This window comes from Helianthus annuus, chromosome 17 (genome assembly GCF_002127325.2).
Source record: "Helianthus annuus cultivar XRQ/B chromosome 17, HanXRQr2.0-SUNRISE, whole genome shotgun sequence".
Classification (NCBI taxonomy): domain Eukaryota; kingdom Viridiplantae; phylum Streptophyta; class Magnoliopsida; order Asterales; family Asteraceae; genus Helianthus; species Helianthus annuus.
The window spans coordinates 58,885,277-58,899,293 of record NC_035449.2 but is presented as its reverse complement, the minus strand read 5'-3'; the positions used below and the strand labels follow the sequence as shown (position 1 = coordinate 58,899,293).

General features: G+C 35.5%; 3 protein-coding genes across 6 annotated transcripts; 1 reads left to right on the top strand and 2 right to left on the bottom strand.

Annotated features, from left to right (window-relative positions):
- The first annotated feature begins 220 nt into the window (after nt 1–220).
- Nucleotides 221–5,309, top strand: LOC110926264 (uncharacterized protein At2g33490). Its single transcript, XM_022170019.2, has 9 exons — nt 221–686; nt 1,030–1,102; nt 1,806–1,880; nt 2,057–2,118; nt 2,200–2,268; nt 2,786–2,814; nt 2,890–3,082; nt 3,182–3,418; nt 4,300–5,309. The coding sequence occupies exons 1-9, from the start codon at nt 570–572 to the stop codon at nt 5,089–5,091; spliced, it is 1,647 nt and encodes a 548-aa protein (XP_022025711.1). The 5' UTR covers nt 221–569; the 3' UTR covers nt 5,092–5,309.
- Nucleotides 5,310–5,339: 30 nt separating this feature from the next.
- LOC110926265 lies at nt 5,340–8,397 on the bottom strand. Of its 2 annotated transcripts, none has more exons than XM_035987109.1 (11): nt 7,621–8,397; nt 7,467–7,532; nt 7,321–7,379; nt 7,076–7,208; nt 6,901–6,997; nt 6,748–6,814; nt 6,498–6,596; nt 6,315–6,404; nt 6,068–6,222; nt 5,874–5,975; nt 5,340–5,660 (listed from the first exon to the last, which is right to left on the bottom strand). In XM_035987109.1, exons 1-11 carry the CDS (start codon nt 7,820–7,822, stop codon nt 5,501–5,503), a joined length of 1,230 nt encoding a protein of 409 aa, XP_035843002.1. In that variant the 5' UTR covers nt 7,823–8,397; the 3' UTR covers nt 5,340–5,500. The 2 variants fall into 2 exon arrangements, with proteins under 2 accessions (XP_035843002.1, XP_022025713.1); XM_022170021.2 differs by having other exon boundaries at nt 7,467–7,541; nt 7,621–8,250.
- Nucleotides 8,398–9,292: 895 nt separating this feature from the next.
- LOC110920835 (zinc finger protein CONSTANS-LIKE 14) lies at nt 9,293–12,395 on the bottom strand. Of its 3 annotated transcripts, none has more exons than XM_022165037.2 (5): nt 11,481–12,395; nt 10,596–10,772; nt 10,091–10,317; nt 9,685–9,775; nt 9,306–9,567 (listed from the first exon to the last, which is right to left on the bottom strand). In XM_022165037.2, the coding sequence occupies exons 1-4, from the start codon at nt 12,240–12,242 to the stop codon at nt 9,685–9,687; spliced, it is 1,257 nt and encodes a 418-aa protein (XP_022020729.1). In that variant the 5' UTR covers nt 12,243–12,395; the 3' UTR covers nt 9,306–9,567. The 3 variants fall into 3 exon arrangements, with proteins under 3 accessions (XP_022020727.1, XP_022020729.1, XP_022020728.1); XM_022165036.2 differs by having other exon boundaries at nt 9,306–9,555; nt 11,481–12,394; XM_022165035.2 differs by having other exon boundaries at nt 9,293–9,775.
- Between the last annotated feature and the right edge of the window lie 1,622 nt (nt 12,396–14,017).

Sequence of the window (14,017 nt, the reverse complement as noted above, 5' to 3'; positions counted from 1 at the left end):
TTAGCGTCATATTTGATAAACTCAACGAAACGATGAACGCAATGAGGAAAAACAATCCAACTTATGACAAGAAAACTCAGTCCTTATTGGGCTTTCGTCAGGTTTAGATTGACCAGGCCCAAAACCGATTACACTTAATTCCTAGGACCAACTGACCAAGGGTCGCACTCGCACCACACCCAGTGAGATTTAATCAGGCTGGTCTTGAGTCGGTTTAGATATTTTTGTCGTGTTACTCGGGTCTACTAGAGGTTTGGTAGTATTAGGAAGGCAAAATCAAACACAAGTATATTTAGGTAATAATATTATATGTTAGTCAAAATCAAATGTATCTAGATCAGTGACTGAACCAGATTTGATATGATATGAGAATCGGCAGCACGGTCAAAGTTCAACTCACAAATTTATTATTCAACAAGACTTGTTTACCAAAATCATCCAATCAAATCTTCAACTTTGCTTCCCCCTCACTCACACCTCTCAATCCGCACAAAAAAATTCTCAATTTCTTCACGATTTGACAGACATATTTCATCGGTTGACTGTTCGATTTAGTTACATATACAATCATGAAGTCATCACTGGGGAAGCTTGGGCGCAAATTAACGATGCAGAAGACCGATGTGAAGGAGATGAGAGATCACCAGCCTTCTGCCCTAATTGATGAGCTTGCTCTGGCGTCCAAGGTAGGGTTTCTGTTTCGAAATGTTTTCCGTTGAATTTGTTGTTTTTTGTTGTTAATTGCAAGTGAGTTAGGGTTTGGTGTTGATTAACGGTTAATAGTACGTTTATTTCTGCTTTGATTGTCAAGTGTAATCTTGCAATGTGCTGAGTTTTAATTTTTAATACTGAATAATATTTGTGGAAGATGAATTGCCAGAAAGTTGAACTTGTTTTTTGTAATTTGAGGTTAACTGGTTTGAAATTATGCTGTAAATCGAATAGTAAGCTGCCATTGGTGAGGATAAGCAATGCTGCTAGGGTTTATTCAATGCTAGGGTTCATTTTGTTTTGTTTTTACTTTTTCAGGATATGCAAGATATGAGAAACTGTTATGATGGATTATTATCTGCTGCTGCTGCAACAGCAAATAGTATATATGGTAAGTGTTAATTTGTGTTATATTTTGCTGCATTAAAATGAGGTTTAATGAAGTAAAATAGAAGGTCATTAGAAGTTATTGCCTTAAACCTGTGACGTGGTTGACGACTGATAGCTAGTTGATTGGCTTTTGTTTTGAAAGTCATCCAGAACGCTTTTGGTAATAGTTTGTAATTATACTTGCATTTGCTTCTTTAATTAGATCATAATGATTTGTCCGGAAGTGAGTTCAGTGACGTCACTTCACTAGAATGGATGTAATTGGCCCTTGTAAGAGTCGTTAAACATAAAAGAGGAAAATTTGGCTTCCAGTGACCTAAGTTTTAAATAAGGCTTAAACTTAAATAGAAAAAAATCTGTACTATCACTTCTCTAAGTTTGGACATTGTCTTTTATCAGAATTATGCTGGATTTTATGTTAACCTTTCAGAACTACAATTTTACATAATCTGCACTATAATAGAACTGTTATTAAGTATCGGCGAAATGGAGTTATGAACATAGTTTATCTTTGATTGTCATCCATCTTGCAGCATCCAAATTCCAACATTGAATGATTCTTGTCAATAATGACTTATCTTCTCGATACATCCAATTGCATAATTCATGTTGTATAATATGAAGTTAGGTCTCACGTGAATAGCTATCAATAACTAATTTCTCTCTTTTGGATGTGTAAATACGATTATTTTATTGTTTCTCAGAATTTTCGGAGTCGCTAAATGAAATGGGGAACTGTTTACTGGGGAAAACGGCTACGGAAGCTGATTCTGAAAGCGGTAATGAGAATTACTTTATTCTCGTTTTTTTTAATATATTTATTGCTCTGCACAGCTGTTAACTCATGTGCGCATTATCTCAGCATCGCATTTATAATATTCAACAATTACTTTTCAGGCTTCTGTAAATCTTTTAGTACAAACATGAACAATACATTTCATTCTATTCCATGCAGGGAAAGTGCTATCAACTTTGGGGAATATGCAATTGGAACTTCAGAAAATCGCTGATACTTATGTAAGCCATTTTTTTTCGTCTTAGTGTAGCTGCATAAGTTCACGTAGTTAGAGGCAGTGATTCATTTTCTCTCATTGCCAGCGTTCGTATGTAATTGTGACAATTACCAACCCAGCAGAGTCTCTCCTCAGTGAGCTAAGGAAAGTAGAGGTCTGTCTTTTGGTTTACATATAAGTTTTATGTTTAGTTGCATAATTGCCAGGATCATTTCAGAACCATAACTATTTACAGAACTCGCAGAACTCCTAATAAACAATCTTTTTATTTATATATTTTTATGTTTAGGATAATTTTATCATTTATTATGTGTATTTTTACGATTACATACATGTTAAGGGTAATTTTATCATTTTTATATGTAATTTTATAATTACACATATGTAAACTAGTTTTTTTTACATATATGTAATTAGTTATGACACATATATATAATTTTGGCAATTAAACATATGTAAACTACTTTTAACATGTATGTAATCAAAGAAATACATATAATAGATGATAAAAGGATCCTAAATACAAAAACTTATATATAAAATGATTGTTTATTAGGAGTTCTGAAAGTTCTGTAGTTATTTAGAGTTCTGAAATGAACTCAACCATTATATATATATATATATATATATATATTATGGATACTTATGTTGTTTCACTGCTATTTGGGCAGGAGATGAAACTTCAATGTGATGAAAAAAGGTAAATTGTGTTTTGTTATATCGTATACCTGATCATTCAAGTAAAAAAGTTATCAACCGATTTATGAATATTTAGGGAGGTGTATGAATATATGATGGCACAATACAAAGAAAAAGGAAAATCGAGAACTTTAATTGCACAAAAACTGCGAGAAGCTCAAGATGAATACGATGAAGTGACGAGACTATGTGTATTTCGGGTTAAATCACTTAAGGAAGGAGAATGGCGAAGCCTTTTAACACAAGCTGCTCGCCATCATGTCGCACAGGTTCTATCTTTTCTCCTATTCACAAGTTTATGTGCGTTTACTGTATGTGCTGAGAACAAGAAGTTTATTTAGTTACTTTTTTCTAATCGTTGGAAGCAGTTGAACTTCTTTCGCAAGGGACTAAAAGCTGTTGAAGCAGTTGAACCTTTTATAAGAAGTGTTGCAGAAAAGCATCGTATTGACTGCCAACTCAGCGGATTAGATGAGCTTGGGACCCGCGAAGGTGACCCTATGAGTGGGTACGAAAGCGCCGATGATGGAGAATTGAGTTTTGATTATAAACAGAAGAAACAAGGAGTAGATGATGATGACGGCACCTCACCAAATCCAATGGAGGTAATTTATACATTTGTGATTAAGTGTAACTAGTTTTTTTACCTGTCGCACATTGTGGCAGTGCCGTACGCGACATGATAAATTATAGACTACAATCAACCCTAACTAAATTTACGTTGAAACGTAGAGTAGTTAGTCTGAATATATAACATTGAGTGAAAAAGTATTCTATTTGACCCAACTTGTTTTCAAACAAAATTTATGTCGAAACGTAGACCAACTCAAAACGTCCATAAAATAAACACGTGTGTTGGCGTCATATGTGGCGTGGTAAAGTATAGACTACAGTCGACCTGACTCGTTTACGAACTAAATTTACGTTGAAACGTATAGTAACTCAAATTTATGCCATCGATTGAAGACGTATTATATTTGACCCAATTTGTTTCCAAACAAAATTTATGTCAAAACGTAGTCCAACTCAAAACGTCCATAAAAATAAAACATTATATGATTGACCCGACTCGTTTCCAGACAAAAATTACGTTAAAGCGTAGACGAACTCGAATTTATACCGACACGTACATAAATATAAAAACGTAAGAAATTTGTTTTAGGGTAAACTCGAAACTTAAGAAACTTGAGAGGGTCAAAGTGACATTTACAAAGTTAGAGGGTTAATTTTGAGATTTTATCGAACTTTGGGGTGGCTTCAAACTTTGGGGGTAGAATGTTTGCCACCGACCTTATGTTTTAAGGGATTATAGATATAAAACGTAAAGTTGTACACTTGTTAGTATAAGTTCTTGATATCTTAATATCTGTTATACTTATACAAGTTGCTATTTATAATTTGTTGCATGTTGAACATAGCCAACTCATTTCCAATCTTTAGATGGGTAAATTAGTAATTTTGATATTTAACACATTTTGTTTTTCAGCTGGACCATGTAGACGTCCCATATATTCAAGCTTCAAATTCTGAAGATTCAGATAAACATAAAGCGGATCAGCTTAAAGCAAGGCAAAGAAGAGTTGGTAGCTATTCGGCCCCACTATACCCCGACACATCTAATACGTCTGAAAAGCTTAAAGAAACCCAACCGACTCGGAAGTTTTACTCGTATGTACTACCTCCACCCGTTACAGATACCCGCAATCCAATTTCAAAACCAACAACATCTGTTTCAACTACATCTGTGTTGACCTCAAAAGTCCAGTCAACTGTAAAAGACGGTAATGTTATCAATTCTTCCACCCAGCTACCCACTCCTACTGGAAGATTTTCATTCTCACTAAAGGATGATTACAACAGTTATAACAGAACCGATAGTAGTAAAACAGCCAAACGACAATCTTTCTCTGGCCCGTTAACGCCAAGCAAGCAGTTTTCGTTTAAATATGCTTCTAACAACAGTGGGCCCATTCCTCGTACCGAGCTTCCGCAACCGCCTTCTCAGGTCCGGTTTTCTCAGCCGAATTTGGCGCGTAGTGCTTCACCTCCGCCGGTATCTTCGCCTAAAATAAGCGAGCTTCATGAGCTTCCGAGACCTCCTTCTAGTAGCAATTCGGTCTTCCCGAAACCGGTTGGTGGTTTAATTGGACATTCGGCACCTTCAGTTTTAAAAAGTCAAGAAATCTCTCCACCTAATAAACGGGCTATGCTGACGTCGACTCTTCCGCTTCCTCCGCCCTCTGTTATGAAAATGAAGTCGAGTAACAGTGAGACATGAAGATGAAGAAGTTATTTTGGTTTAGATGATGATGATGATTCAACTGTTTCAACTACCTTATTTGAAGTTGAAGTTAACATTTTGTTTTTTGCTTCTTCTTTCAATATAAGAATGTAAATACAATTGTCGTATTTGATTGATGCAAGCATAAAGCAGAGAAATGTTGTTTCGGTTTCTATATCCGCTGTCTTACAGAAACATGAAACATCATCATCGTTTCTGGTATTTGTTATAATTAAGAATAGTTGTTACTAATGACTTGTGATTAATATATATTTCATAATTTAGTTTCAAGTCTGTTACAATAAAACTCACATGAACATTACAACATTCTCTTTCTATACAACACATATTCTTTGTGGAAGGAAAACCAATCAACTACTACCATTTCAAATTGCACATAGCTTCACTAATCATCTTCTTCATCATCAGTTAAGTGCATTTTAAGTGTCTGGTTAGGTATCTTCCAGTTTTCGCTATCCCATGCTCCATCTTTATCCGCCATTTCATACTCCTCTGCCTTTAATGACAACTCGAACTCTGGGAGTTCCGGCAACACTTCCAGACTCCTGCATCAAGTCCCGCCACATCAGCACAACATATAACTACTTATATAAACAACTATTGTGTAAAATATGATATACAAAAATCATAATACTTAAATAATCTTCTTAAATGTTTTGGATAGACTTATTTACCTTTTCTTTATTGGTTATTTATTTTGCTTGTTAGAGATAAAAAAGAAAACAAAATAAGTATGAGAACTAGTTTTGATTGCTTACTTTTCTTCCTCTAAAAGGTATGCATACATCTGGGACTTTCTAGCTGCAATTTCAGGAATTTTCTTATTCAAATGTTTCATAGCACCCCATGCAACCGGAGCCCTACATACGATCAAAGTCGAACATCAGGCGATAATCCAAATATTAATCACTCAATACCCAAAAAGAAAGAAAAAAAGTTCCATGAATCAAACCTTGTTATAGGAACTGTTAAGCAAAAGTTTAAACAGGCCTTCTTGCTCTCGGTTAAAATTTCTTCAGCCGCAAGAAAACAACACACCGCACTGATGTGGCAAGATGGTTCAGTACCTTTGTCTGTGATCAGACCATGGTAGTAATATGCTGCAGCCTGATTACGCGTGTCAAACGTCATTATCTTGATTTAAACCTGTTGACGTGCAAAAATGGTTTTATGCGTACAGTAAGTTTAGAAATGCAAACCTTTGCTTCGAGGTATTTCCATTTAAGAAATGACAGATGTTTCTTTCCGCATCCATTAAGGTTGTCACATGTTGACAAGCAGCAGTGAGCCTGATTGAGAAAAAAGAATGATTAACTGTTTGCTTAGTAGATTTAGATTTTAATTGTGGAAAACAATAATAATAGTAATAATAAACAATGTACCTGGCTGAAATAACTTAATTGCTCGCACGCTAGTCTTCTTTTAACAGATAAAGTGGCGTTTTTACTTTCAACAGCCGAAGCAAGCTGCATTTCTGTTCCCTAAAAGTCGTCAAATATTTGCAGTTACTAAGATGTTTACAAAATCATTGATTTAATAAAAGAAGTCCCCCAAAAGTACAATAAAGTTGTAAAAGTATTTGGATAATTAAATGAACCGCTATCCTCGATAATATTATGAGAAATAACATACCTGCCCTAGTGCTTGAATATAAGCAGCCTCGATTACATTCTCCTGCAAATCTAGAGGCAGCTCCATCCTGATCACAAGTTAAGAGGTAAAATTTCATGATTATGTCCACTAATGTGCAAGAAACTATGGTTTATAAAAAAAAATTCAACTTACTTTATATCTTGTGGAAGTTTGACAAGAATTTCGCGAAGACAGAAGTGCAGGTACCCAGCTGCCTTCACCAATAAGTCAACAGCACACCGGATTTTATCTGTGATACAAACAAAAACTACAGATCAGTACGCGAGATAAATGCATTTATAGTGGAAAATATAAAAGGGTGTCACACCTGTTGATTCAACTGTTTCACTAGTATCAGTTTGATCAGGAATCAATTTTGAATTTGCCTGTATTAATGTCAGCATAGCCATCATATGAACAACAGATAGTAGTTCGAACCATGAATCCGCAACACATATTTCCTGCTCATCAAAGTACTCCGATTACAATTTACAATGTCAATTTCCTCGGTCAAAATGGATATTTTCATAATTTTCCCTTAATATAAAACTTCAAAATTAATAGGATCCTCACTTGTCGCCCATCATCTAAACTTCTCCATTTGAATTCAACCAGCTCTCGAAACCCAAGTTCTGATAAACAAACGAGCAACAAAAAGATAATTCAATCAACCCGCTTATAACTTAAACATGTAAGATCAAACAATCATCGAACATAACCTTGATCAGTGAGGCCAACTAATAACGACAAGTAATCCTCCAATACACGTAGTAATTCAGGAACACCTGATACGTCTGCAATACTTTCATAATCACATATTCCTAAAAACAAAACAATCCAACCAAACTAAGCAAAAAGGAAGTGGAAACAAACCAGTTTGATTGGTGAGAAGAGCAACTTGGTTTCGAGAATAGGTGAGACGATCAATGAGACCGTTAGGGACAAGCCCTTTAAGCGGTTTTTGAAAACTGGAGTCGATCGGGATACGAAGTGAAGGTGTAAAAATAGTGACTAGAGGGATGTTCATGGGCTTCTTATTGCCTCCAACTCTGTACATGGAAGCTGCACACCCCATTTAGCTTGGAAATTGTTAGCATTCAATGTGTAACATTGAATGATATTAATATTACATATATACACAATGCAACCAACATATAGGGATGAAGAAACAAGTGATGGTGATAAAGAAGAATAAGAAGATTGAAGTAGTGAGTCACGTGCAAACAAGGTGTAATGAAAAGGTGAGATCTGTTTGTTGATGTCAATGGGAATTGGCATGTGCATGTACGTGGGTTACTGTGATGGATTGGGTGGCCGCAGATCATGTATTATGTAAAATCTTAATCTTAATCTTAATTTTATAGCAAGTTGGTCAGTAACCAAATAATTGGCACCGGTTGGACAATTATTATACTTCTTACGTACACAAAACGATATTTAAACGACTAACTAGTAGAATATATTGCGTGTGTTGTGGCGGGAATTCAGTCAGTATTGTTCGATTCATTACATTATTGATACGGTACCCGTACTTGGTATAACAATCGAAAGAGAACCAAAAAAATAAAGTCGTGATATGCCCAAAAGTTTATCGACACGTGTTTTACATGGATCAAAAACCTTAAAACAAATATTGGTAATGATTTTTATATGTTGTTCAGTCGGAATCGAAACTCACTATAATATATGATGCAAAAAAGACATTCTGTTTTGAATACAGCTATGTCTTCCACATAAAGTTGATCGAAAACTATAAAAACAAATACTAATGTCATTTCCAGTAATATCGATTACGGTACTGATGATGTTGTTCATCTGGAATCGGTTCAACACCGTCACTCGTATAGTTTATGACACAAAAAAAATACTTTATTTTGAACACAACTCTGTTTTCAACGAATTTATGCCGAAATGTTAAGAAAACATACACACTCGTGGTAGGGCTAAACGAGCTAATTAATCATATATATGTCAAAAATTATTTTGAACAACTCCAAGTTTCACATACCAAGTCACCTCACAAGGATAAACAAGTTTTTTAATAATATATTATATTTTTAATTAGTATATCAAACATATTTATAAAATAATTATTATTAAATATAAAATTAAGATAATAAGAATTATAGTTTATAATATATATGTAAATAATTATATAATATATAAACAGAGTTATTAAATTATTGATAAAAATAAACGAGTCAAGGTCAAGCTTGAAAAACTACTAATGAGTCAAGCTAAGCTTCAGAAATAGAGCTCTAAACAAGCCAAACCCGAGAGCCAAAACAAGCTCAGGCTCGGCTCCTTTACGCTCCTAGGTGATGTTTGTTTTTCTAAAAAAAATTTGCGCAAGCTCTTCTGTCTGTGCCGCGCAGACCACGAGCAAACATTGTCATCTGCAGCTTGTTTTTTTCGAAGACGTTCCATTAAAAAACGTCTGCGTAAGCTCTTTTTGGTGCAAACTTGGCCCAGACATTTTACCTCTTAAAAAACAAACAGCACCCTAGTTGTGAAATTGTGAAAAAGAGCTCACACAGCAACTATATCAACAAAAACAATTGTGAAACATTATTATTATTATCTACATTATTAAACACTTACTGTAGTAAAATTACATACATAATGATCGTTATCTATTGGTTATCAAGTATTCTTATGTACAAATATATCACATCTTTCTAACTTTAAAAACCAGCAGAATAACCTTTTTCTTTCCTTCACTTTCCTTGTCGCTGTGTTCAAAGGTTGTTTCAAGATTACGTGGCAGGTATTGACAGGACGAGGATCCCAGGTCACCTTTTCCACTGCCTACATTACAAGCTACCTTTTTTTAATCAAATAGTCGTATGTAAACGTAATACCAGGCACGTGCAAACATGTATTCAACTCCCCACTATTAATCAAACTAACTAGAACATTCTTAAATGGTTCACTCACTCAGTCATTTGTCTTCACGAATCGGCCCTTTACTCGTTTTCTAGTATCAGCTCGTGCCTTTCGTGACTCGTAACGAATGCACTTCTCGTACCTGTTAACATTAAAAGATTAGCACAGCTCAATATCGGACCACCAACATCTTTTCCTTTTTGTTCACCCTATTCTATAACTAATTAATATGTTAGATATGATCAGAAAATTATATCGTTATGTCTAAGTTAAAAGATATTTTCATTATTTTACAATTTTCAAGGGGTGACTTTAGGCGCGTTTAACCTATTTACAATTTAGCTGTTCTTAAAAAACTTATAACCATTTGACATGCTACTGACGAAGTATAACCTTTACTGAGGGTTGAAATTACCAGCTTCACATGCATTAAATTTACGTATGTAATTAACAATACCTTCGTGTTTTCTTCTTTTCCTTGTAACGTAACATTGCATTACATCTGTTCTGTGCAAGCTGCTGGGCATCAACTTTGTTTGTTGCTGGTATTTCGATTCCATGGCCATCCTCAATTAAATTACTTGTATTGATATCCATCATTTGTGTCTGTGATGATGGTTCAGTAATTTGTCTGTTGTTACTCTTCATTGTTGATCTGCAGCCGGATATCGGCATGTCCTGCTTCTGCACATGTCATATAACAGGCTTATGAATATCTATATATGCCGGTAAACAAATAAAAAAGGTGATGATATTGGTAAAAACAAAAGAATATCAGACCAAACACAGTTTGTATTAGACTATTAGTTAGTAGCAAAGGATATATGTTGTGCTTGTAATTGTATAATCTCCCATGAAACAAAGAGGATTCCGATTCATCAAATAACAATGAAAAAACTGCATAGTCTGGGAAATAAATGCACGGAGATAAAAGGAATCACCAAATAGTGCAAAATGCTTACATTCTGTGATGGGTGGTTAGTGGCAAAAGATATGTTTATGGCATCCATTTCTTTTAACACTTCCGTTGTTGTGAAAGAAGCATCCTCAACAAGGTCTGTACAGTTGTTTATTGCAAATCCAAGATCATCATGTCCTGCCACCGAAGATCTTGATCTTCCTAGATTGAAATCCCATATCTGCAATGTCAAAATGGTTAGAAAGATGTGCGTTTCTGGTCAAATGAAACGTTATGCTACTACTTAAACATTTTATACCCCCTCCCTAAACACACACGTTAACACAGTGAAAACAATTATAATCATCAAGACATCCATAGACTTGTCGAGGCCTAATACAAGGCATAAGGCATGTAATTATAAATGCTAAAGACCACACAGATTATGCATTGGGGCTTTGAATTGTTTGATATTTGTTCATGATATAAAGGCAAGAGAATATGAATAAGATAGCTTGTAGAAGCTTCTTTCTCTTAGAACAATAGACAACGAACTGTTCTCACGCATGGTGATTTGTAATCATCCTCATTGTATCCCTATATATAGTTAATTAATAATTAATAACACGTAATTACTTGTATACTTATTTAGTAAATTTTCTAGCCTAATCAAATCATATCTTCTAACTATGTTAAATACAAATAAACTCTTAACTAATATATCTCCCTGATATATCTATCACTAACAATATAGTTACACTATGATTGTCACTTAAAGGAGTGTCTAGACACTTCAAGTAGCAAAAGACATATTAAGAACATCCCAAATGTAAATTATTATTACATATTTTAGCTAGCATTCCACAATTAACACGGCTAAAACTTAAAGACAACTATGCACAAATCATTTCATAATCAAAACTCAATAATCAAGTAATTCAATTCCAACCTGACTTGTTTGACGTTTCGGGCTATAACTCCAAACATTACTAAACTCAGTAACACAACTCGCTTTCGAATTTGACCCATCCTGGTTCGGCAACAGCAAATACGTCAACGGAGTCTCCTGGCGCAACAAATCCTTCTCCTCCTGTTCCTCAAACTCAAAACCTTCAGCAACTTCCCCCCTACCACATCCACTCGGAGTTTTCGGCCCTAATTCACCTCCTTCTCCATCTTCATCATCAAACCGTTCTTTCGCAAGCTCACACAACTGCTTATACAACACCTTCCTATTCACTCCACATCCCAAACCTCTTAACTCCAACTCAACACACGGAACCTCATCAAAACAACTTTTCTCATCTATCGTCGTCAAATCATGTGAATTTGTATTAAAAAACTTACTCTCACACGAATTTCCGTTAGAATTTGAACGTTTGAGATCAAATCCCCAAACTGAAGCGAGTTCATGAACGGAAGGGCAACCGGTGACGTCATCAACCGGAAAACGGTTGTGAAATGAGGAAACCGATGCGTCACCGTGGAAATCGTGATCGCAGGTGGAGCAGAGGAGGAGATTATCGGTGGAGCAGGAGATGGTGGCGGCGTCGGAGCCGCAGTTGTCGCAGATCTGAGATCGGAAATGCTTGACGGAGAGAGCATTTGCGGAGTGTACGGCGTTGTCGCAGAATAAACAGAGTTTGGCTGAATCGGCTTTGCAGTAGAGTACGGCGGATCTCTGGTTGCAGAAATCACAGAGTGAAGACATGATTTGTGAAGGATTTAGGGTTTTGAAGTGTGATGAAGGTGGAGAAAAGTGTGGGAATAAAAATCTCGGGGGATTTGGAAGACGACAAAGAGGGCTTTTTCTGACCGGAAAGGTCGGTGGGATATTTATTTATTGGCGCCGTATTTGTATTAATGGCAGGCATATGATAGTCGTTACAACTCAACCGTTGAATATGAGATCTTCCGTCTAAAACTGATTTTCGTGGGTTCTCAATTATCGGGTGGGTTCTCACAAACTCATGTTAATAGGTTCGTACAATTTTTGGATCCGCCTGCTGCTTAGCCTTCAACGCCCCCATAACACCATGTTGCAGGCGTTAAAAATAGGCGAAAGAGGAATGTTAACCCAACAATACTCGTGAGGCGTCCAGTGACGAAACTTGAGATTTTTGACAGGGGGCCGAAAACGTATATACCCAAAATTTTCTATAAAACCGGGGGGTCAAAACCGTGTATACCAAAAAATTTCTATACGAAAACTACATACTCTCCACTACTAAGCGAAAAATTCGGGGGGTTGGCCGCCCCCACTATGCTACGCCCATGGAGGTGTCCATTCCCGATCAACTAATCACACTTTAATTCTTTTTTTTTTTATTTTTGTTATATTTAAGTTCTAGACTTTAGTTAAACCAAAACGTGATAGTCAAAAAGTGGATTAGTTAATGCAGTAATGCCCATTATCTATGTGACAGTGCGTTATGAACTTTCTAGCTTGGCCGTAACGAGTTGTCTAAGAGGCATGTGTCTCGGACCAAGTGGGGAGCCCCACACTAGCGATCCCCGAGGCATTTGGTTCCATTTTTTTGGAAAAGTTTTTTTTATATTAATATAAACTATTCTTGCATTTATAATAATTTAAACGCACATCACTTTTACGCAAAGCAAATACTATATCACTAAGCTATTAGCCGATGTCGAAGGGTCAGTAAAAATTACGAGTAAAACTCAAACCTTGCTACCTTATTAACTAGGGTAAGTCGGGTGCCGAACCACGAGGAGTATTGTGGAAAGTGTTATTGTTTAATTATTTTTTTACGAATTGACTAAACTACTGAAAAGAAAATTGATTGCTTGAGACTTCGTTTGAAAGGTAAATTAATTATGAGTTTTAAACAATTGGAGGAAAGGTGATTTCTCCAGGTTTTGGATTCAAAGTGAATTCAAGTGATTGATTAGTTTTCATTGAGAAAATCACATACACATTATTAGGATAATTAATTAGTTGATTGTGAGAAACGGGGACTAAGTACTTTGATTGCAAAACAACGAAAGGTTATCATAATACAATTATCAATTGAAGATTACTAAACCCAATCCCTATCTAGTATATCCCAGTTACTTGGGAATTGAAAGAATCGAAACTAGGTTTTAGATAAAAAAATCAACTGTCTACAATCAAACTAACAAGAAACGAGATGTAAGACCCTAACACATTTTGATCGAAAAGTCGCAACGGAAATACGTGCCATAAAATTTCTTTCTTAAAACGTTCCTTTATACTTGAAAATCATTTAAAAACATCTTTATGTAAGGAACTACATTGTTTATCTTTCATTAACGTATCGATAATAACATACTAATACAAATTAGATGACCACCCACTCCGTACAATCCATGTCTCTGTCACTCGATCTTCAATCACTATCCTTCCATCATGTTGATCCATGATTCTGTATCACCTGCACCCACCACATACATTCGTAACATTAGCATACATTATATATAAACAAGATTCATAATCATGGAGTCTCA